Below are 25,154 nucleotides of genomic sequence, written 5' to 3'. Positions count from 1 at the left end.
TGTAGTTCCTGCTCTCATCCACCTGGTAGGAGCCTTCATCCCTGTTTCTGTACTTATACATGGCGTACAGAAGGATGAGGATGCACAGAGCGGCGGCCGCCACTATTCCGATGACCATCCCGGTGGTGCTGCTAGATTCACGGACTACCTCCGAGGGCCCTGGAACACGCCTGACGCCCGGTTCTGTGGGGAGTGCTGTGGGTATATTACGGAACATTCGGGAGGTTATTAATGGGCTCCTCAGCAGGTTGCTGTCTACCTCAAAGGATGTGGGCAATGGAAGCAACGTTAGGTCAGGTTGGGATTTTAGCGCGCGGTTATTCATTTTGCCGGCCATAGTACTGTGGAGGGTTGCGGTGGAGGCAGAGGTGGCGGTGGTGCGGCTCTGGTCGGCGGTTAGCGGTATGGCAGTAGTGGTAGCACTACCGTGTCTGAAGATTGAAAGTTGGTTGGATCTAAAAGTCTTGGGTGTGTGAGCTTTGTAGCCACCTTGAAAGCCTGACGTGGACAAGGTCTTATCTGTTACCAAGGAGAAGGTGGTGTAAAAATCTTCGTCATCAGTGGGGGGCAGGTTTGACTTGAACGCTTCCCCAGAGCCATACCCCGATATCACCAAGCCATCATCATCACAATCATCGCTGCCTCGCGGTCCGACAAGCAAGGTACCCCCGCCTCAGTGGCCTTGGACTGCGACTCTTTGGTGGTCTCAATAATGGTGAGGAGTGGGTGGTGGATTGAGGGAGTGAGAATGAAAGGTGCACGGAGGAGCTACAGAGGGGTGTACTAATGGATCCTCACTTGGTATGACTACCTCAGCTCCTATGGTTGGGAAAAAAAGAAGTATAGTCATGTTAATTGGAAGCATGCAATGTGTGTTTAGACAGTTTGGTCTGACATGGAGAACACCTAGTATCCCATTTTTGGATGTTGCCTTTATTTCTTATGAAATGCAGGTCAGTACAATTGTAATAGTCAGCTTACGTGTCTGCATTTATTAAAGACTATCCGTAGACTGCAACCATGGATAAAAAAAAAACCAACTGATAGTATCGATATTGTTGCGGGACCTATTAAAATGTAAACTAACAATCTAAAAGCTTCAGCTTGAGGGCTTTGTTACACCTTTCTTACCTTATTTGTGAAAAGCTACTAAAATTATACTTATAATAATTAAAAGGATGCTGTCGTTAGTCATTCTCAGTCTCAGAATAATCAATAAGAAAAAGAAAGAAGCAAATAGAACCACAGAACATGCAGCAAATTCAGGTATCATTTCTTCAAATAACCACAATAACATGTGTAACATCTATCAATGGCATTGTTTTCAAGTAAAAGTTATAGTCTTATCATTTTTTTCTCAAATGCAGAGCTGCTTCAGTGCCAAAAGACTCAAAGTATTTCTTTATGATTTGTCATTTGTACACTGGTGTCACATGTGGAACCAAAAGAATAATCTCAAAGCCAAGGCTATAAACCTTTTAATTCAAGGTCCAGAATGTAGCAATAAACTAACAAACAAATAAATAAGGCTTTACCTATGAATATATGATATCTTTGAAACTACCTTTTTCCAGTAACGCTGCAGTGACCGATGATGTATTGGCATTTTATGGTGTTATGGATGAGCTTTCCAATTAAAGCTGTTTCTTCATGAGTCCTTCAGGGCTCAATGATTTTTCCAATCAATAAGCATTTCTAATGATTCAGAGCAGCTTTGTGGTTGAGAAAAACCTCTTTGGCTATAACTTTGTCTGTATATGCTGTCAATGGCTGAGCCTGAAGATTTCCCCTCAGTGACACAGCACTCTTGATGACTGGTGCATTTTGGCCAGTTCTCAATGGTTTCAACAAAGTTTGTTTATTTATTGGCTACGTGAAAAGGATCAACATCTTTCTTGCTCATGATTAATCAGAAACGTTCAATGTTGCAGTAGCAGCACCACCGAGGGAGCTAGACTCCAGTCCCTTACTCAGCTGCTTCATGCTGGATATTTGGTATATGTGCATGTGGACACACCTGCCGGCACCGAGTCACTGCGGTTGCGCCTAACCTCGGTTGGTCTGTTTCACCCGTGTTTTGGCACCATGCTAATAACCAGCTGTGCTTTCCATTCTGTATTGCTCTCATGTTTTACATGGATTTTGCTACCAGAGTTATTTATTGGCATAAATGCTGTCACTAATGAGCAGCACACTGCTTCCATTGAGAAGGAACCAGCAAAGTTCCAAAAGGTTTTGTGGATTTTACGACAATTTATTAGGGTGAACACTCACAGCGCCATTGACACATTTACTGTCTGACTCACAGATCAACACAAAACAGAGACATTCTTATTCTTATCCAAGCAGACTGTAGACAATGTCATTCTTTTAAAACTTGCTAAAGTAAGCAGCTTAATTAGAGATGCAGTCTGCAATAGCTGCACAGAGAGCATACAGGTAGTACATGTAGCACCAAGAACAGATGTGGAGCACCCAAAACCCAGTCAGAATTTGGGACTAAAACAGGCTGAATTGTAGAGGACTCCGAATCACAGATCGTGTGTATCATTAAAGAATCTATGCAAAGGAATGAACCTAAACATACAGAATCTAAGGAGAAAGGAAAGTTCCCTCAATCCTGGGTCATTACTCTTTTGAAGTGGCCTGTTGAAAGCAGAGCTGCTCTCACCTGATCCTTCGTGGATCTTACATGAACTGAATCTACGAACAGTATCATGGATAGTATTTTCAAATGCTGTGGATGCCTTTTCCTCTGAAGGGTAATATTTGTCACAACAACAAATCCTGTACAATAACTGAATTTCCTTATAGAGCACAACGCACTGGGAATGTAAATCATTGCAACTCTGCTACATGTGCCACCGTGTCATTAATAACCATCTTTTTATTACAAACTGCATCTCAAAAAACCAACACAGAAAATAACAAAGCAGCTTCAAGACACATCCAATAATGAAATCATGTGTACTGTGAACTTACATCAACATATTGCCCGCATGATTTAGGCAGGAAAGAAAAGGGGAATTTTTAAAGGAAATGTTATTAAGAATGTCGGATAACAATTTAGTACCAATAAAGATCCTTTAAGTATATCGTAGATTGTGTTCTTATAACACAACGGTGCAGGGAGGCAACAACACATACATCCACACCACATGACATAAAAATAAACACCAGAATTCTTTTTTTCTGTTTTCTTTTTTCCTGCTAAATAGAATTTGAAAAGAAAACAATTGATATTTACATCTTCTTCATTGCAATCATTTTCAACAGTATCTAAAGTCTATTCATCTTACAATTTTTTGCTTATATTGACTGATGTAAAAGGGATGGCCAAATTCATTTATTAATATCTTGAAGACAAGGGAGAGGGTGAAGAAGGGCTCAGACCTATGAACATACTACATAGGAAATGAGGATGATGAGGGTGACAGTGTAAGTCAGGTGCCATGTCCATGTAAAGGCAGTACGAAGCGGTCGGGCGGCATTAGAGTTTTGGGCTGTAAGGAAGGGATGGGGATATACAAACAATGAGCAATATACATGCCCATCTACAGAAAAGAACAGAACTCTAACACTGACAAGTCTGACAAACCCTAAACTGCAACTTCTTAGCCATGCAATTCATTGGTTTGGTCTTGGAGTTACAATATTATTTAGCAAAGATCAATTTTGTCAAGAGCAATAACCAAATAAAACCTTAAGAATGGATGAGACGTGGGTGTGGGACTGCTTCACCGACTCATTCGTGGGCTTGCCTGTGCATTTCAAAAAGTTTGGATGATCTTTGTTGAGTTTGTTTTTTTTCTAGTTCACGATTTAAAGCAAATTAAAAGAAATGCACAAGGTGGTCACTGAAGTAGTTCCAATAAAGTCAATGGGTTAGATAATACTGAACAAAATGAGATGAGAATTCTCTTAAAAACAAAGAAACCAAAAAAGATGTAAATGTAAAAAATAAAATAAAAAATCAAGCACCATTGAACAAGCCAGGTAAACAGAACCAGAACCCAAATGCCAGTGCTGAAGTTGTTAGGTAGCATGCAGGGAATATGAGTGGTACAAACTATCAAATGGGAAATGTTCTGATAACGAACGAAGCCATTTAACACGCACGCCAGGGAGAACAGGCAGAACTCTGAGAGGCTCTTGGCCAGCGGACTGGCTCCTCTCTCAGAGTTCCCATGACAAATCTGTTAGTTCCTCAACATCAAGCGGCCGTGCAGCCTGGTTGGGAGCCACAGAGAGACCACAAAGGCTGACAATGGTGTCTTTATGTCACTAGCTTTAAGATTGTTTTAGTCAGATGATGCTGATGCATGCTTAAAGTAAGTTGCATTTAGGGAAAGTAGGGAAAACACAACAACTTCCGAGCAGGTAAGACTGACCAATGATCCAAAAATGTGAGGTGTACACAGTGTCCCAATCACTTAACGTCCCTGTGGTTTCCACCACTTGACTAGGCTGATGTGACAGCAGCAGAAATGTGGAGGAAACGTGCTCCCAAACATGGTCACACCTCTCTCACACAGCCTGCCACGTTTCCACTTGGAACACTTGTTGCCCCCAAACGAATGAAGACAGAGCAAAAAAATTCCTAAACTCTGGAAGTCTAACTGTAAGTAATTGGAACACAGCTCATGTTTAACTGCGAATGTTGGGGAAGAAAAGAAAACAAAGCTTTATGCTCAACGTGATATAGTGTTAAGATGTGACAATGGCCAAAAGAGAAGCTTAAAGCTGATATCCATGAAATGTGCAGCATCTTTAGACAGGAAAAAGTGGAATCGCATTTCACTTGTCTGCACAACTGCTTCATGTATAGTTTTCACTTGGTGTCTTTGATTCTTGAGCTCGGACGGAAACAGTTTTCAATCTAAATTTTAGTCACTTTGGGACAGGTGATGGTTTAGAAAATAAAACAAACTCTTGTTCTATTTTCTATGCTAACTATTCTAAAATTTAATTGCTTTGTCTAGTCCTTGTTATATTATAAACCAGGAAAATGATTTCTGATCAGGAATCAGGGTAACTCTTTGGAAAGATTAACTGGCATGATATTAACAGGAGATGCTGAGGGTAGCGTTGTTACAATAAAAAAATCCTTCTGGCAGATGCCATCGCTGGCCCATTTACACCTGGCCTTGTAGTACACCTGCCAGGCTGGTAGTCAGCGCTAGTGGTCACAGCGGTGGACAATTTTGATAGAACGGGTGGAGGTGCTTCCACAAGCAACGGTGAACTGTGAGCCTATGAAACTGCAGAGAACGCGGATTAGAAGACGCATGAGTCTTTTACTCCCACAGTTACTCCTCTCTGCTCGCATACAGAACAGAACGAGAGGGTGGCCACCCTCCTCAGCCAGCTGACAGCCCCCAGCTGTGTGACAGTGACTCCATGTGCCGTGGTGGCCCAACTTGTGGTGAAACCCAAACAGCAACATTATCGCCACGCAACAATGACAAATGGGCTACAATATTTGGTCTCGGACCACCCCTGGAATAGCTGAAAGCCCTCGGCCCTTCTCACATGACCAGGTGGGCCCAACAGAACTAAAGTTTAGTGTTGTTGGGTAAATGGGGCTCAAGTTCTACAGAACAGGGCATCAACCTTCTTTCCTGCAGCAGGATATCTATGTCAAAGTGTCAAAAGGTGGTTCCATTAGTGTTTTAGGTTTGGCCTTCACCTAGGGACCAAGGAGCCTGGCTATAGGGACTCACGCAGGTTATGCCTCTGACAGATCTAAAAAAAGGGGATGATTTTCCTGGTAAATGAGGCCATTTGCTATTTTAGCTTCTTTGGTTTAAACATGTTAGGACTAAAGCAGAGCTATTCTTCAGAGCAGCGTGGGTGATCAGGAGAGAGCTTTAGCTTGATTGGAGCTAACAACTGATCGAGGTTTTTCTCCACCACTCAGACAGATGTCGATACGTCCTTGCGGGAACCTTGGATACCAGCTTTAACCCCTTCCCATTTTTTGATGGTGTAACACGTGATGAATGCAACCCACGTGGATTTGACATGCAGATGACGCTAAAGCTGAAGGAAGTCATAAGATGGCTCAGAGTAAACTACTTGACTCTGATTTGTGATTGAAGGCACTTCCTGGATTATCTTGCTCTTCCCACTCTTTTCTCTACAGTTGTGCTGAGAGCACAGAAATTAAGTGAGACTTCACTGAAGTGTAAATGAGGATGAACCCTTCCAAATCCTTAATTTAGGACAACATTAGACTGTACATAAACCTATGATGTCCCACCTAAACCCAGAATGATAAAACTATGGCTGCTAAAACTGAAAGACCAGCAGTTGGGTCATCGAAAGCAGTTCCTGGCCATGACGAGGGAAGATTCCTTTCTCACTGGATTTTTCCCCCTCCAGTGAGGGGCAATCTAGCTCATGTTTTGTTTAAGCTTTATAGTGAAGCAATGCAGTGAGAAGCAAGCCTTCTCCATGGTCACAGAAGTCCTAGAGGTGAACCAGGTTTCATGTGCTGTGTATTAAACTCACACAGCCAAGTTCCAGTGAAGTCCCAAATTCCTGCATGATTTTTGCCATCTTATGAAGCTAAAAGTAAAAGATGATATGAGAAAATGTGACTGACAAATTAAGGTACCACTTTTTAAAAAGACAGGCAATGTGTTGATGACTGCATTGTGGCAGCAAATGTCAAATGTCAGTGAGAGGAAAAGTGAGTGAGAGAGCATAAAACATGCGGCGAAATGATCGAATGTCAGCAGAAGAAATCCTTTGATGCCACCTGCACCGAAGAAACTGGAGAAGAAGCTAAGCAGCAGGGGACTTTCAGATGTTCCCCTGATGGTTCAGTGGTGGCAAGAAAAGACTTTCTTTGCGGATTTGTAAATGTTGAAAACAGAGTAATAATGTCTCCGAAAAAACCATCACCAAAAACATCATGCAACACTTGGAAGATAAAATAACTGTTAGAGGATTGGCATGGTAGAAGAAAATGGTGTCACAAAATTTAGACAAGAAGGTCATGAAAAAGAAAAAAGAAAAGACTCTTTGACATGATTGCAGCAAAAGAAAGTAGTAATCAAAGCATGCTGCTGTCCAGATGATGCCTGGTTAGAGTGGCGTGAATTTCTGTGTAAACACATGACTGACTGGATGGCTGGGGCCTTGTCTTAAACTTTCTTCCCAAATTGCCATGAATGTCAGGTTACACAACACAGCTGGAAACCCATTTACACACAACCCTTCATCTTTTGGTTGAAAAAATCTGGGAATTGCCATTATAAAAGGGAACCAAGGTTTGATCTCATCCCTCGCAAACACAACTCAAGATCATTGAACATTTCACTGTACATCAGGAGCAGAACGTTCATAAACTCTGGTATTCTGGTACGAATGTTTGCCCTCCAGCAATAGCTTTCCTTTTCATGTGCAAAACACAGAGCTAATGCAGTTGGGTATGAGTTCAATGGATCTAGACCAGAGATGTCAAAAGCCAGTCCTCAAGGGTTGCCATCCTACTGCTCCCACTAAGAGAAGTGGGAACCCAGAATTTTCCCACCTGGGAGGAGAGAACATGCAGCCCTGCAGGGCTTTCGACATACCTGCCGTAGCAAAGACTGTCTGCCCATTGAAGTACCGTGCTTTGTCCAGCACTAGAGAGTTGCTCAAAACTGGTCACGATACAAGCTGGAGGAGACAGACAAGACCAGGGCTGAACCTACTTCAAGAGCTTTAATATTTTTACTTGTCTCCCAGCTCAATCGCCACACTTTGCTTATGTTTAGCACAACCCTCGCTTCCATCAGTGCGTCCCAGGCTTTAGACCCAGGCCATTTTTGGTTGCAAGACCATGGCGTCGGTAATAAATAAATGGGATTGGCCTTTTCCATGTGGCATTTCAATAAACAACGGACTTTCTTCCCACTTTCACCGTAGTGGTCATACTAGTTAGCAGGGCATTTAGCCGCAGAGGTCTGGGTGGGCTGCCAGATGTGCAGCTGGCTCCCACAGTCGTGTGATGGTGGTGTCGCTACTACGTGGTTTGCTGTTCTCTCATTTTGAGCCAAACTATGTGAAAGTCCTAAAACGATAAATATTATGTAAAATAATGGTCTCAAGCCAGTACAATGGAAATTCCCAAAGTCTTTCAAGCAGATTTTCTCAGTTAAAAGTACACCTAAAGTATTTGAGTTTTAATATTTAGGTACAAAACGACAGAGAACATCTACAGGCAAAAGAAGGAGCCAACAAAAAGGCAAAACTTGTACACAGAAATTCAGTGATGTATCCGCTGTTACCAGTGCAAGCCTGTGACGATGGAAAACAACCCATGAGAACCAAAAGTACAAGTTTGCACAGCACAGTGTGTCAGACAGTGGTTAAACGTTCAAATGGGAAGACAAGCGCAGTGTTAGCAGCATCGCTGCAGAGAACATGGTGCACTGGCATTCCAATTTTCTATCCTATTCATGGGCCACATTCTCCATCAGCAGGCCCAATTGGAATGTTTGAAGCATCCATGTTGACTACTTTCAAAGACCCCATGTGCAAGTGTAGCTTATGGAAGTATGATGTTCTGCGCTGTCAAATAGCTGCACTTGCTGAACTTTCAGCATGGTAGTTCAACATTTGAACAAGTTCAAATGTTCTCAGCTTAGATTTGAGCTTTGTGAAAAACAATCCAACCATCCATGGATTGGGGAATGTGGTGGTGTAGCTTTCTGCTGTCCCTACACCAGCTCTTCAGTGAAGTTACACTTGACACAACCATGGGGTGTGATGCTTTGCGATAGTCCAGATCCTCGGGTGCAGATGAGTGAAAGCACGAAGAAAGCAAGCAGATGCAAACTAACCTAGCCCACCTGGATTGTTGGTCTCACATTCCTCCAGGTCCTCATCGTCACTTGAACACTCCGCAGATGACCCGATATCATCTGATGTGTGCTTCTTGGACAAAACATCATTCCATGCATTGCGATCAGATGCGCCAACAAGACAGGGGCAAGAGGAAAACAGTTTGAACCATATTGTCATGATGTGAGCAAATTTCTACCATGTAGATGAAGCTGCTCATACCTGCACAGTCGAGGAGGATCTGTGTTTGCGCGTGGTGGTCGTAGACATCATGGTGGTGGTCTCAATGAAGGTTGTGGACATCTCTGATGGCATGGCGGTGCTGCGAGCTGAGCCAGCTACACTGGGCACGTCCCCGACCAACCTCACGCTGCCATTTATTTTGACGTTAGCATTGCCCTCTGCAGCCATGCTCAACACTTTGAGGCTGTTGTAGTAAAGGCCCGACAGTTGGCCCTGAAATGGCCTGCTGCGATCACTACCACCGATAGCGACGGTTGCTTGGGTGTTGAAAATTGTTAGCTGCCGTCCTAGAGAAGACATTCGAAATGTAAAATAGTTGGAACAGAGGAAAGCGACGTCTGCTATGCACCGAGAAGCAGTTGAAATTGAGCGTGCGGTGTGAAACGTTGTGCACTAAGCAGTCCTGGCAGAGCTTCAACAGAACCAGTGGCACCTGCCCTGCAGGCTTCAGGCGCTCCTCCCAGAATCTGCCCAAGCTGAATGTATAACATTCCATCGAGAGTAGACAATTCATTCAGACTACTCTGTTTTTCCTCTCGGTGCAATGACAGACCATTAAATAGCAACATTTCTTCAAGTAGCACGTTGTAGCTATAAGAAAAGTGCTACATTTCAAAGCTTAGAGCTTCAAGAGGAGGTTGACAAAGAAATCCTTTGGTCATGTGGGAAGTTTGTTCGTCATTAACCTCCAGCATACGGCTTTTCTACAGCTATCAGCCGTCTGTTGTTATGGGTTTTTGATTAGCACGCCAGCATTTTTGGGTGAACATCATTGTTTGATTAGAGAGTGACACAATCAATTATTGATTTTACTACCGCGAAATCAAACTTTTACAAAAAAGTAAATTGTTGGCCTTGCGGTACGCCTCTTGTAGAATTTAGACTTATTTGATGACTTGTAGTGTATAAACTCTTTGAATTGTGCTCTCATGCAGACAGATTTATGTTCAAAGTTTTTGACTCCTGCTCCACTGAACCTTCCCCATGAAATGCACAGAAATAGAGTCAGAGGGACAAAATATTTTTACAGTTTTATAAATATGAATATGTTGTGAGGCCAATAGGTATTTTGGATTTGATATTTGAATATGTAAAAGTAGTCCCCCCGCGACCCTCAGTGGAGAAACAAGCGGTAGAAAGTGAGTGAGTGAGTGAGTGAGTGAGTGAGTGAGTGAGTGAGTGAGTGAGTGAGTGAGTGAGTATATGGGCCTTCAGGGTTTAGCAATTATTTCAGAGGTTGCTCTCCAAAAGCACAATATTTGACATTAAAGACTATGAGTTTAATACTTTTCTAAATTAGACATCATATTTTATCAATGTTGGAAACACTTTATAATATTTGACGGTTCATTTAAGTTTCAGCTCGGAAATAAATTGAAGGATATATACGTGTGTGTGTGTGTGTGTGTGTGTGTGTGTGTGTGTGCACGTGTGTGTGTGTATGTGTGTGTGTGTGTGTGTGTGTACAGGCAAAAATGTTCCATTTGACATCCTCAATGTTCTCATTCGGACGTTGACAGTTTTCCAAAGCGGCATTGTACAGAATGATAAAAAGAAAAACGTGCTCATGTGATATTACCTTTCTCTTGTAGCCACTCTTCTACCGGTCTGGCGTATTTGAAAGGAATTTTCTTATTGGCCATTTGATAGCGTTCAATGTCGCTGTTTCCTTTAAAGTTTAAAAAGACATTTATAAAGACATTTATAGATTACCAGCATCAGCCCACAGTGTTTCTTGCTGAAAAATAACATGTTTTGAAAGTATTATACCTAAAGATTAGGGTTTGATTAAATGTATTTTATTGGCAAAATGTCTGTGGTTTAGAAGATATAAAATGGTTCTATGTAGCCATTTCTTTAAAACACTAGAGTCCAAATAATTTAAATACAAAGTTCAAGTCCGATTATTGAATCAGATTTTGTAAAGTTTATATTTGCATGTTGGTTTTTATTTGTTTATTGCCAGACTTGTAAATGGGCAAGAATATACTGTATATTGTCTGATGTTTGCTAGAAGGTGACATGGAAATGATTATCATATTGTCTTATTAAAGGCAAGTGTGCACCAGGCGTCTGAGCGCTGCACAGCTTAGTTCGTAAAGTCTGTCTAATGAAGGCATCCCTGCTCAAATGAAAGCAAAAGCTCCAAATGTGATGAGCTCCTGATTTCAGCGCCTCCACCATCATGTGCCCTGTCCCAGCGGACAGCAGCCATCTGAAGACACCAAATGACCTGTTGATGCCCTGAAATGGGAATAGATAAACTGTGTTGTCGCCCTCCTTGGAAGTCAAAGGAGTTCTACGCCGCATTTCCTGACGTTACAACATGACCTTGTGGCTCCGTGTGTTAAATTTAGGGATGTGTAGCCAGTTTGGGGATGTGCAGCATGAAGAAAATCACCTGGGAATGACAGCATGTACTTTCTATATTGATTGTATTTGATGAGTCTTGTACCTGTTGGGAAGTGTTCATTGATTGCCCAGTTATCCACCTGCAGGGTAGCATTGCCACCATTCCTTGTGAAGCGGACAACATGATATTTCCCATCATTTACTGGCGTACTGCTTTCTTCCACACTGATATCCACTGTGCCAATGTTAAATGTCACTCCAATTTTCCCTTGTTGCTGAAATGAACACAATGGACAGCTGTCACGATAGTGCATCGAGTCAGATGGTTGCTGATGTGCACTGCTGAACATACCTGTGCGCCTACAAAATATGCTAAACTACAGACTTGAAGGTACATATATTATGACACATGATGGGTTTAAGCGGTTCTCTAAAAACCTTGGAGAAGTCATGCTTCCTGATTGAAGTATCCTCAAGCTATTGGTCCCAGACACATTCTGCTCTAAGTAAAAACATCTGCAGACTCACTATATGCAGCATCATGTAGTCGCCCAGACCCGAAGCACTGTCGATCCGGACCAGGACGCCATCCTTCAGGGAGGTACTAAAGCCAACGGTCAGCCGGTCCGTCCTTGTGCTCGGCCTCTCGTTGGCTGGCCAGTTAAACGTGATTAATCCTCCTCCTTTTCCAAAGATATATGTTGTTCCAGCTGAACAAAGAGCAGATGAACAAAAGACATAAAATGAAATGAACCAAGCAAACAAACTCATCTCTCATGACGCTAATCCATGCATGTGAGGGATCACCAGGCACACGCAGTAAAGGAGCAGCTCGTTACGTCACGCTAGAAATAGCAGCTACAACTTAGCTTCAACCCTGTTAAAAACAGCAGTGTTCATTGGGAGGAGGCTGTGGCTCCCTTAGCTTATCTTGGTCAGCAACCCCCATGCTCAGTTTGAGCAGCTCCCCTGCTAAGTTGCAACCTTCAGTAACGGAGACAGGATGGTATTTTTCATTTCCAATAACAGACGTTGCTCGGGAGACTTTGGGTTTGACGATGAATAAAGCATGTAGTACGCTCAGATGTCAAACACTTGAGGCTTCTCTTCATTCTTTCCTGGATTCAGGTACGGTGGATGAGAAGTCAGCAAATCCAAAGTTTAAAAAGAAATTTACAGATACATTTCAAAACACATGAACCACTCTTTGTCCCAACAAATTTAATGGAAATGGATGATGGAAGTTATCACATTGGTGGTTCATGTCAGAAATTGCACATCTGCCCTAGGGGTATTCCCAAAGGTCCTGCAATGGGCTTTGAAATGGAAAGGGAAGAGGCAGGGTCCATATGCAACCCATTTCAGTCCGGCTTTGACTTTATTTCCAAAGTACCAGTATCTTCCATGTCCCGGTCGTGTGCCGGATTCATTTCTAACCAACATGGCTCCTTCACAGACCCCCCACATCGTCCTCCCATGATTCCTCGCTGCTCCTTCCATTCTTGAAGGCAGTCTTTTATTGGCGATCACACACTTTTCTCTTGCCACTCGAACCTGCTTCTTCCCCTGTTCTTCACAATCTGTTGGTCAGTTCTCCATATATTCTACTCATTTTTTAGAATGGTCTTGTCTTCTCAAGTGAGCCTCCTGGACAGGAATATGGACTTTGTTTCTTTTCTGCCCATTATTTTATTGAGTACAGAATAAGGAGCTGCCCCCCTTCTGGATCTCAACCTCTTACTGTCCAGCTCATCTGTGTAATTACCTAATAATGAGTGATTCAGAGATCTAGGAAGATATTCCCGTTTCCTCTTCACTGTTTATTACGTGTCCAATATATTCTCTAATAAAAAGACCATTTTGTGGTTTTTAGTGCTAACCCAATGAGCCAACATAGACAAGTAAAATTTGATTTTAGTTTACTGCTGATCACAAACAGGAGGAGAAAGAAAAGATTATTTTTGTTTGGTTGGACTTGTCCTGGTAGACCAGCAGAGTTTGATGGTGGACTGGACATGCAGCTGTAGTTCTTATCATTTCATTGAATGAGGTCTTTGCTTTGGTCTTGTGCTCTTTGATATGATCGGTGCAAGAGGCACAGGAGAGGATTTTATGAAGAACACATAATTCAGTGTCACCTCACTGTTCTTCTTCTCAATCCAGGACTTTATTTCTTCAGATCGATCCTCCCAACAACCACCTCCTTCTGAACAAACTACCGGCCTTCATCCTCCCTAAACCCACAGTAACTTATAGGAACCCTTCTGTATCCTTTCTCCCCCACAGCCGAGCTCTATGCCTTTGAAGATGACCTCTGACCTCCACACTGTTACACAATGGAACCCAGAAACAGACACACAAAAAAGTGTCCTTGCTGTGCATATCCTAACTGTACTGTAGTTAGAAATTCCTCCTAGATTATAACCCACTTCCCTGACAGGTTAGGGTTAGTTACTGGGCAGAAGGTGGACACCTTGATGGTCCCCTAGTCCAGTTCTATGTCTCTAGCTCCGCTCCATACAGTCCATCCACAAGAGCAGGTCTTTTCTTTCCAAGCAGGAGTCAAACAGAGAGATCAAGCACTTGATCCATTGTTGGAGATCCACAATCAACAGACATCATCACCACCAACAATCCAGCACAGGCAACACAACAGGCTAACTGACAGAAATCGGAAGCCAACTTTGACACCATTCATCAGGTTCCACCTCCTGAAGAGGTTCATTTCCACTGACCTCAGTGCTGGCTCCAGTAAAGCTCTCAAGGCCATCCAGAAAAGTTCCCCCTGAGGAGGTGTGGGAAATTTCTCATGTTGCCGCTCCCTCCTCCCAGCTGCAGCCGTCTCTTCGGAATGGTTAGGTTCAGAGCTCACAGCACTGTTTATTGCTGCTTGTCTCTGCCATCATGATATTGGCCATGTGTGTCGTGCACATTTGATTTAGCGTTGCTGCCATTATCATGACACCTAGTTACACTGACTCTAATTCACCTGACACCTGATGTGGTGGACCGATATGTTGAGCAATGTGATGAACCAAAAACATGCAATGCACAAAACAGAGGCGTTTTCACATGCACGCGTATGTGTGCGCACTCACGGTCGTTGCACTGTGTGCCTGTGTAGGAGGTCATGGAGCAGTCGCAGGTGTAGTTCTCCCATTGCTGGATGCAGATGCCCATGTTTGCACAGGAGTCCTCCTGACATGTGGTACTCGGACCTGCAGAAGAGCAAACGTCACACTTTTATAGCGTTTGGCTGGTAACGTTGCTATGGAAACCTTCAGTGCTGTTGTCCTTTTTATGACTTTTTCTCGTCATAGAATCTGTGCACATCAATAATCCTAGACTTGTAGAGGTGTAATAGCAACACCATTAATGGCTGAAACATGAGGAAAAGCCATGGAAATGCTGTGCAGCGCAGTCCTTTCTCACACTGCTGCCACCACAGGATTAATGTAATCCACGTGGTTATTCTGATCTGGCGCAGGCCCACTGCAGAGAACAAATCGCCATGGTTACTCGTGCAATAAACTTGACCTGTTTTTGTGCTGCTGTCTCGAGGCTATATGTCCTGGCTTAAGCCCTGAGCCTTGTTCTGTGCAACGCCTGTGTCTCACCTGTGTGCAGCAACCGACTGTCATTAGTGAAGTGTCCAGTGATCCCCCTTGTGTTTGTTCTTTGGATTTGAAAGCATTGAAACCTTAACTGGTCCCATTCTGTCTGCTCACTGGGTTTTGTTAGCATGCCTGCGGCTATGAACCTGAGATAAAAGGTTTAGACTGAAACCAATTTAAGGGCTAGTTTTTGCCTCCTTCAGCATGTTAATAGGTTCCGCTAGTCACCGTAGAAGGGGAGCTGTTCCTTTAAACAGTTATTCTCACTCTTATACATGCGTTTCATAAAATACTGTCCAGATTCACACGTTTGAAGGATATTATTTTGCAAAGTTGCTTGAAAAATGTTGTCCTGTAAAGAGTTTGGACTCAACAATTGCCTTCCATTCCCCATTCAGCCTGATCAAACTCGCGTTTCCTATTAAAGAGAAAAGGACTGGAGTCAGAGTCCTAGCCTGTGCTAGCTAGCAAGCTGCCTTTCATTAATGGTTCTCACACTACAGAGAGGCCAGAATAACTGGAGCAGAGCTGTGACCGGTGCCGTTGTCTTGGTGTCCAGACAGAGCTGCTCACTCGGCCCCATGTTTGCATCAGATATTGAATCTTCAAGCTTGTGGATAACAGATGATCCATCCATCGCCACCAGGGTCGCTTTGTGGTTGGGATGCAAATGCCACTAGATAAAAGTGGTGAGAAAATGATCTGAATAACTACTAAGTAATGCGTCGCTGCTACCCTTCTGGAGTCACGCCATCCCACGATTCAAGGTTCTTGAAGCTCAAAATAGCTGTTGAAAACTTTGTTTCTAAATGACATTCAATTACAAACGAGGGCGCAGCCTCAATGAGGACTGAAGATTTTAATAAAGGATAAATTAATCTATTAAATAGAATAAGTCAGTTTCAAAGTAAAGCTTTTCAGTTCCTCCTCTTTTATCTTTTATTTCATTTTCTTGCTTTTGTGCTTTTGGAACCTAGCCTGGTATTCACACATCATGTGGCATGCATTTTATATTTTAAGTAACCACAAAGGGTTTGGGGTTGGGTTTGGAGCATTAGCGTTAGCCCTGATCAGGAGGAAACGATGAAATACTCCTCATTTGAGAAGTACAATTGTTTTTTTAATTAAGTCACTCTGTGTTCTCTTCTCAATAAAAGTCATTCACAGTTCACAATGGTCAAATATTTGTTTCAATAGGAAGTCTCAGTTGATGGTTTTGCCCCTCATAGATCCGATCTAGCAACCAGTTGCTGCTCGGGAGCGCAATTGGGACACGGAAGACCAGGATTGTCCAGACCTGGTCCTCAAGGGCGAAGTCCAGCCGGGTTTTCTCTCTTACCAGGCACAAAACTCCTCCACCAAGTAAAGTGGGATGTAAATGACTGCGTTGTCTGCGTGGTAGGACAGAAATCCCGGTTGGGTTTGGAGCCCTCGAGGACGCGGATCCGACACTCCGGTGTTAGACTGTCACATATATGCAGTGGTGTTCTCTAGCGGCAGGGCGAAGAACTGCCAGAGCTGAAACGAGTCTGTGTGTGACGTGATGAAAGCTGGGGTGAGATGCACACAGTCACTGGTGACACCACTCAAAGGTCTGTTGGACCGAGCATGAAATAAAGGAAATCACACATCAAAATGAAGCACACGGAAAAATGGGAGATAATGCCACGGACAAGACCAACATACTATGATTGATGACATTTTATTTGAAGAATAAATCAACCATTACCAATAATAAATCACTTTTTACAGTACATCCAGCACATTTATCAAGCACACAAAATGTTGTCTCTTATTTCAGCACATCAAACATCATATGTGTGTCCGACATGAGCTCCATATATATGAGAAACATACTCTCCAGTCAAGCAGAAAGATGTGGCAGGAGGAAAATGACACATGCAAACAGCAACAGGCTGGCCTATGAAACCAGAACCTGGAGAGGATGACAGGAAGACAAGAAAATAAAATGAAAACACACTGTTTGATGTTGCTGGAGGGAAAAATTTCAACTTTACCACAAATCTTTTGTGTCTGATATGTCCCGGAGCTATGGACAGGAGGTACAGCTGCTCAGCACTGGCTTGCTAACAAAACGGCTAAATAAACCGTGTCTCCTCAACCTGTCTGTCTGTCTGTCTGTCTGCCTGCCTGCCTGCCTGCCTGCCTGCCTGCCTGCCAGTCAGTCAGTCAGTCAGTCAGTCAGTCAGTCAGTCAGTCAGTCTGTCTGCCTGCCTGCCTGTCTCTGTCTGTCTGTCCACCCGTCTGCCCATCCGTCCGCCTGCCTGCCTGCCTGTCTGTGAACCGAATAACAAAAAGGTTTTGAACAGATGTTAATTAACCGTTGCCAATGAACACATGATTATATTTTGGCCAGGTTGCAGCTTCTGGAAGGACTTTGATCTCCCAAAGATCAAAGCCCCTTCTGTGTTGCGTAGTCATGTATTACTCGTGCCTACATTACGATGATACGGGTCACAATATTTGGAGGAAGGAGCTGCTTGGCAGGGTTCAGCATTCTCCGAGGGCTTTTGACTAGTTTCAGGTGTGTCAGAATGTTTCTGTCTCAGAATGCAGAGCTGTGAACAAAGATGGTGGTGAAGAGATGCTGGTGGTTTGGCTCAACTCTAGCAGCAGGTGCACGATGTCACCAGAAGGGTCAGCAGCATAAATGGCCTCCCATAGGGAGAGGTGGAGCCGCAGCTGCTGTTTGCGTTCAGCAGGGAGAAGAGGCCATCCGAGCTTGAGTTGAACTTGAAGTATGTGTTGTAGAAGTCTAAACCCGCCTGAGATCTGAGGGACGGTGTACCTTCGCATCCACGTTCAATCTGCCCACTGCGAAATAGAGCGTCACTCAGGAGGTCTGGCAGGCGCCCGTTGAGGTCCACAGATGCCAGGCAGCCCTGGAAGCCCTCTCTGGAAGCCACCAATTTGGGCAGATTGCCATACATGCCTGGACCGAGTCCAGCAATGAAGAGATGACCTGCAGGGTGTCAGACAGACAATGGAAGGTGAGCAGGACAGGAGGTCAGGACACCATGCTTGGTCCATATCTGGCCTGGTTCTGCTAGACATTTATTCTAGGTGTCACTGAATAAAATGAACAAATCTGTTGAAAGGAGCACTTTGGTGTGGTATCCCAGCTAAAAGCTAACATTAAACAAGTTCTATTTTTTTTGGATGCTAATAAATGCTAAATCACAGCTGTGATCCTTTTGATGAATGAGATATTCTATCTATCTTTGGTCTTTTCTCTTTCTGAAGTCCAGAATTTTGCTTTTCATAAAGCAGAAGATCAGAGCTGAAAGTCAACCTTGATATGGGATAACTGATAGGAAAAGTTATCTGTGACCGATAATAAAGGAATGCAGAAAAATTTCCCAACCTTTCAGGTCCAGGTTCTTGGCTCCATTGATGCTCTGGCTCGTGGTGGTAGCGTCTACCTTCAGTGTGTGAGTGTTGCTGTTGTCTCGGGTGATGGCTACATTGTGCCACTGATTGTCATTCAGCGCCCGCTCACTTTTGCCTTTGATCAGATTGGGTCCATTTCCAAGGTCAAACACGTAGTGGATGTATCTGCGAGGACATTCACCATTTAGTGGTTCCCCAACATTCGTGGTTCACAGACTAAAGCACACTGCAAGGATTCAACGGCTTTAACACACAACTGATGCCTCAAATAGAACTGTTAGCCTTGGCTGCAAATCCAACCTAGTCAGGAGGACATGGATAACAGTAGCATTATATCAACAAAATATAACATTAATGTGTCATATTTACCCCCCCCCCCCCAAAAAAAAAAATAAAGAGATTTGTGAAGCATATTGCTGCCACACCAACCAAAAAGTGGCTTCCTCAGTACCACCGTATAAGCAGAAGTCAACACCTTCTTTATAACAACATAAAAATGTGATTTTAAGGAGATACATGTGAAAGAATTGAAACAACAGATTACCTTACCTTACCAGTACCTCACACAGAGTATGTGTGGCAGCAAGACGCTTGCGTCCAATATTGACTAAATATGAGATAAGACTTTATCCCCCTCGGGGAAACCTCTGGGAACACAGCAGCAGCAGGAAACGGTGCATCAGCAAATTAAAAAAGAGACTTACCCTTTCACTAGCTCCACAGCAATGAAGTCATTTCCATCCCCAGAGTTGAAAATGATGAATCCGTCAGGAGAGGTGGTCTTGAACTGGAAGAAGAGGTGCATGGAGGCGTAGGCCTGCAGCGTGGCCAGACTCAAATAGCTGCTCTTGGTTTTGAAGGTAACGGGGTCGGCGATGATAGAGCGAATCCCAAAGCGAGCATTTAGCTCGCAGTAATCAATATCTCCATTCTTGCACAAGTCAATGTAGAGCATGCCATTGAATCTGTGGAAGGGCACAACAGGAAAGGGTGTTTCAACTGGCCGTTTTAATGGTGTGTGCTCCTCGCTTAAGTGCAAAACAACACCAGTGAATTGATCATTAATGCCATGCTTGGGCTCCTCTCACTCAGCATTTGTGGTTCTTTAACTTGTTCTACATTTTTTAGCACCTAAGACGCCGACACCAGCTACAAATGCACTGTTGCTGTAACTGCTGGGACTGGAAACCGAGTGATTCCCACAGATGCTTCCTCCTTTCTGTGAGGGCAGCAGGTGAGTAGACACACCAGGCAGACAACTCTTCCACCTGTCACTTTTCCACCTGGGACTCTTCCACCTGGGACTCTTCAACCTGGGACTCTTCCACCTGGGACTCTTTTACCTGGGACTCTTCCACCTGGGACTTTTCCACCGGGTTTTCTACTGGCATTGGTAAAAGCCAGCTGGATAATGGCCCTCAAGTGCTGGATTCTGAACCAGCAACCAAAGTTACCAAACATCTTATAACTAACAACGTCTTAAGCATTCAGCCTATTATGAATTTTTCCATATTCGCTCACATTTAGCTTCTCAATACTGCTGGAACAAACATGTGGGAAAGACGGGCTATCATTTGAAATTATGCATCCAATAGAAACTAGAACCCAACTAGTACTGCTGAACTAGTACAAATAAACTACACTTGTTACACAACTAAATATAGGCACAGCAGGACACTTGTCACAGGACAGTGCACAATCTGGATGTTGTTCAGCGTTTTCACAGTACCTAAGACTCTGAAGGTGGCCAATGAAGCTGGACGGTATGCTGGAAACAAATCTGCGTTCTGTCATGGTGCCTGTTTCAATGTTGTGGAACTCAAGACGTGTGTGGTCACCCGCCATCTGGCCTGAAGATGGGGAGGGTGGAGGGGAGGGATTGAAAAAAAAGACAAAAAACAAAAAGAAAAGAGAACACTGTCTGACACTAACACAAAAGGGCTGATTTAAGGAGACAATTGCAGTAGCAGCATTAGATAGATGCAAACTGGTGCTGTTAGCTAAATAGCTCCATGTTTTCTGGGTAGCTGAGTTAAGACCTGATACTGGCAACACACTGAAGCACTCTGTGTCCCACCCACAAGACTAAACATTACTTCAAGCATGTACCAAGTTGATGCAGTTAAGTACCTTCTGCTACATCATCGTCAACCGTTAGCTTGTAGGTTTTTCCGCGGCGCACCACACGCACTGTATGCCATTCATTATCATTGAGCTTTAGACCAGCATACAGGGTCTCCGGTCCCTTGCCTGGGAACAATGTCAATCACAAAGTTAAAAACATCTTGAATCTAAGACCAAACCTTTGTTTTCCCCTGAGCCAGCATGAAATTGTCTAAAAAAAAAATCGCTTGAAAAAAAAAGCCTTCTCGGTTTCACATATTTGTGCTACTAAAATAGGGAGTAAACAAAGGTTTGGTTTAGTCACGAAAAGCACAGAAAAAGTAAATATTGGTGTTCTTTAGTTACCCTGAGTCATTACATCTGCATCTGCGCATAAGGGCTGGGCTGGGATTTTAATTGGCTTTTACTTAGCACTGAATTACTAAATACTTTCACCTTTATCATTTCATTTAATTTAGCTTGTTTATCATCCCCAACTTTTGAATTGTTTTTTTTTTCTTAAACTTCATTTTTATCCTGACAAGGCCCAATTCGGGTGGTCTGGTTCCCCACAGATAGATGTCACTATGGCAACCATCTCTTTCTGTCCCCAGGCTGAAGATCTTAGGGTCTCAGGGTAAAATAACACCATGGACCAAGCTGACTTTGATATGTAGAGGAATTTACCAGGAACCACTGGTTTGGCCATGTTGACCAGTCAACTTGCACTGATCCAGCCAACTCCCTTTTTCCCACAGTTCATGGATATTTTCCATCAAAAGACACATATTTGAAAAGTAACATTGATTTTAGCGTTAGAAACACTTGGCAAATCTAACCCTTTTGTAAAAATGATTTTATTTTTTAGTCCAAAAATTGAAATTTCACTTGACTTTGTGGAATTTGTACTGGATGGAGAACTGGATGGAGAACTATATGATCCCATAGTTTCCAACATGGGCTTTAGAAGAGATACCACCACAATGGGTGCGGCCCCACCCAGAAATTCACTGGCTGCATCATCTAAAAACCATCCATATTCCACAGAGATGCCATCCACAGAGGTCAGCCAGCCATCTTCGTGGTCTTGCTTCTTTTTTTGCACGTTATGCTCGCAACTCTGGAAACTTGGCCCATTTGTGAAATTCTGTTATCTGCAGTTTGTTAAGGACAGCTCCAAGCCCACATTGTTGGAGAGTCAAGCAAAGCTAAACAATCTGAGCATCTTTGAAGGACATACAGAGTTGAACCATGACTACACTGTCAACATTTGGTTTCTTGTAGTTTATTTAGACGTTATTGTAGCTGTTTGCTTTTCATACACAGAGAAAATTCTTCATGTACAGCATACCATCAACATGTAGCAAAATGAAACTTGAGTGTTAACTTACTGGTGTTACAGTTTATCCTGATACAGTCTAGATGGGGGAGAATAAATGACAGATGAAATTGCATCCTTCAAGGTTACTGCTGCAGACATCCAAAAACAAAAAGTCCACCCTTCCGGGGACGCACACATGCAGGACGGCAGCCATTTTATTTATGTTCCTTTGGTGTTTTCAGAAGACAAGACTATCCATGGGATGAATGATTTGAAAGAACATCAGTCGGAAAATGGTCCTAAAGTAGACTGACACCGATATTTCCATCTATTAATTGGTTTTAGATTAATAGTAAAATGGCCACTTGGAGTACCAGCTACATGTGTTTCCCAACACAACGCTGGCTTTTATTCCTCGAGTCTTAATGTCCAACTGAATCAAAGAGTCTGGCTCCGGGCCTCTACGCCAGCATGGTGGCAGCATCTACTCTTGTCAGAGCCACGGATCCTGGAAAGCAAAGTGCAGGTTCATGCAAGTCCAGCTCTGATGGACTATGGAAAAGGCCGTATTTAAATCCAGAACTACTGCCGTCTGCTTTGGGAGGACAGCATGTGTCGGGCACCATGTGGCTGGTAGTTTCATGTGTCGTCAACCGCAACAGAAAAGTGGGAGCAAACAGCCGCGATCCAATCAGCACCAGTACCATGCAGAGGCACAGTAACCCCAGCCATCGCATTTGGAGCGTTGTTTTACACCCTGACAAATTACGGCATGGAAGAATCCAACCTTTGGACATCACGATTTCTAGAAGCTACCCATTGAGCTCTGACAAATCAATGCTAGAACCAAACGTGCCACAGAGAACTATTCTGTGGTCTTGTGCTACCAAAATGAAAGAGAGGCTCTTCTAAAGCCTCCAGCTAACACTTGCTAGTGTTGCTGGTCATTTTTCTGAATGCTAACTGTGGATATCAGCTGTACCTACTAAGTGTTCTTTAAACACGGTTGGACATATTTGGGAGGATGTGGGGTCGCAGCCAGCTGCAGGTTTTACTGGGCTCTGTTCTCGGGCTGTTCACCTGACGGGCCGCAGGCTTAAGGCCTTTGAAGGGGTGAATACCATCTTTTGGCAAAGCTTCATGGGGAATGGAGTTGATGGGTAAGAAAAGACGGAGGCGTGAACGTCCATATGAGACAACAAGCAAATAAAAACACCACCCAGAAAAACAACAAGGTGGCAAAGAAATGATGTCAGGCGGAGAAAAGAGAGAAACATTCTTTGACTCACTCCTGCTGAGCGATGGGCTGATGATTAGGCAACGTATCTGGTGAAGCCACCTCTCAGAATGTCTCAACATACTTTGTTCAAATGTTTAAATACTTACAGGCCTAAAAACGGAGTGTTGCTACATGATATTGTGCATTGTGACTGTCTCAAATGCTCTGTGAACAACAATTTGGGTCCGGTTCCATTGGAACGGGTCAGCATAGTTACTATAGAAACAAAGGTTAGGGTGCTAAAGCCCTTGGATCAAACGTTGGCTAGCTGCTGTGTGTTGTAGTAGATGTTGTGCGGGCACATGTATCCACATTCATACAGAAATCAGATACAATTGTTTAGAGAAGAAACTGAAGGAAAGATAGAAAGAATGAGAAAAGTTAGGAAACCAATTGTCAGCCATCTCATTGGTAAAGACGGAGGGGTGGATGCAGATGGATGGGGGTGGAGAGGTGGAGGGAGCATACGATACCTAAGTTGACCATAAGTTTGACGCGGCCTCCATCCAGCTCGATCCTGAGCGTGTCGGCTGAGTCTCGTGATGTGGTCGCCATGAGGAGGCCGTAGGCCCTCTGGGAGCGGAAGCGCAGCGAGACGTCCTCGGCCTCCGTGTGCATGATTGTTGGCATCACCACCTTCATGTACATGCTGCCATCGTAGGAAAGGATGGATGCCTCTGTGGGAGACAAGCAAGAGTGGCGGAAAACCTCATCTGTCAATGCAGGAAGTGTGCCACCAGCACAGGTGACTGGATTTAAGTCGTTCCGCAGTGTTTCAGAGATGACGGCATTAGACCGAACCAAAAACCCACCTCATAAAGATGGGGACTGACACTTTCTAAGTGACTAGCGTCACATCTTCAGCACTACATGTCTGTCATCATTTAAAAGGACTCTGCTCAATCCCAAATAAAAATCAGGTGTTCTGGTGGCATCCGCGTGCTTTCAAAGTCTCAGAGGGATCTCACTGTCAATGGATCTCAGAAGGAGGAAAAAGGAAGTGCTGAAGACATCAGGTGTAGAAAATACACAGTGGTGACACAGCTAAGAACCCCTGAAAAACTGATGAGAAGATGAGAAGTCATGGGATCAGAGCAGAACTGGTCCAAAATACCAGTCAGTCCTGGCCCCAAAGCTTCAGGCTTCTGGGTGAAACCTGAAACCGGAGAGCACCTCAACCTTTCAGCAGGAGGCCAAAGCAATAAGAGCATGATTCAGCAGAAGCTGCTGCAACTGGCCCAGCCTGAGCCCACTACCTGAGCCAGGAACATGTGGGTGAGCTGGAGTGGCCTGTGCCCAGGAGATGTCCTCTCGCTCTGGGTCAGTTGGGGGAGCAAATCGGAAGGAAAGCTGCTGATCTCCTGCCAGCCAAACCACTACGGCAGTCTGACGGCAGGCTTAGAAATAACATTTCAACATTTTACACTGAGACCTTGGGTTTCCAGAAAGGTGCCTTTAAATAAAATGTATTATTACATCATTATTATTTTTATGAATATAGGATGCTGTTACATTTGCCAATTCCTTCCAGCTCCACTTAATTTTACATTCATCTCTGTCACAATAGCAGCTCCTGCTGCTGTATCCGTTCCCTCTGATGGTATCAGTCGGAGGTAATTATGGTCCTGTCATAATAACCTAACATGATAAATGAAGCAATAATATGCAGGGATATTGTGTGACCTCCAAATGGCCTTTGTTCAGCGCTGCGGCACATGAACCAAACTTAAGTCCTGGAGAAGCAGCAGGAAGGTCTGGTGATAAAGACGGATGAAATCGGAAGAATGATGCAGCAGCAGCAGGACCTCATGGAAAAGGAAAAGGGCATTTGATTGCTTACATCTAACAGTATTCTCACTTTCCCGTGTGGTCCAGAAGAGTATTGACTCTTGACCTAAGATCAGCAGTATCAGATGATGTGAGATGCAGAAATTGAGGATCCCAGGAAAAACATTTGTAATTGATAAAGAATAGAGTGTTTGTCCGTCAGGGCTGA

General features: G+C 43.7%; 1 protein-coding gene across 17 annotated transcripts in view; it reads right to left on the bottom strand.

Annotated features, from left to right (window-relative positions):
* nrxn3a (neurexin 3a) overlaps positions 1 to 25,154 on the bottom strand; it is a 70,863-nt gene that overhangs the window by 1,745 nt on the left and 43,964 nt on the right. For 3 of the 17 annotated variants that reach the window (XM_057058189.1, XM_057058194.1, XM_057058193.1), the window contains 13 exons: positions 23,632 to 23,835; positions 20,586 to 20,705; positions 20,185 to 20,305; positions 19,160 to 19,420; positions 18,430 to 18,620; positions 17,854 to 18,027; positions 14,529 to 14,648; positions 11,959 to 12,140; positions 11,534 to 11,705; positions 10,658 to 10,747; positions 9,058 to 9,365; positions 8,835 to 8,925; positions 1 to 195 (listed from right to left, as the gene is read on the bottom strand). The exon at positions 1 to 195 is cut by the window's left edge and continues 1,745 nt beyond it. In XM_057058189.1, coding sequence (XP_056914169.1) covers positions 1 to 195; positions 8,835 to 8,925; positions 9,058 to 9,365; positions 10,658 to 10,747; positions 11,534 to 11,705; positions 11,959 to 12,140; positions 14,529 to 14,648; positions 17,854 to 18,027; positions 18,430 to 18,620; positions 19,160 to 19,420; positions 20,185 to 20,305; positions 20,586 to 20,705; positions 23,632 to 23,835 — 2,229 coding nt within the window. Of the gene's footprint in view, positions 196 to 349; positions 820 to 2,982; positions 8,290 to 8,834; positions 8,929 to 9,057; positions 9,366 to 10,657; positions 10,748 to 11,533; positions 11,706 to 11,958; positions 12,141 to 14,528; positions 14,649 to 17,853; positions 18,028 to 18,429; positions 18,621 to 19,159; positions 19,421 to 20,184; positions 20,306 to 20,585; positions 20,706 to 21,949; positions 21,977 to 23,631; positions 23,836 to 25,154 lie in introns of those variants that run through there. The other 14 variants (XR_008954196.1, XR_008954201.1, XM_057058186.1 and 11 more) reach the window with 11 other exon arrangements.

The sequence above is a fragment of the Takifugu flavidus genome, chromosome 16 (assembly GCF_003711565.1).
Source record: "Takifugu flavidus isolate HTHZ2018 chromosome 16, ASM371156v2, whole genome shotgun sequence".
In the NCBI taxonomy this organism is placed as follows: Eukaryota; Metazoa; Chordata; class Actinopteri; order Tetraodontiformes; family Tetraodontidae; genus Takifugu; species Takifugu flavidus.
Note: the sequence above shows the minus strand (reverse complement) of the source record. Positions and strands in the feature narration are given on the sequence as shown.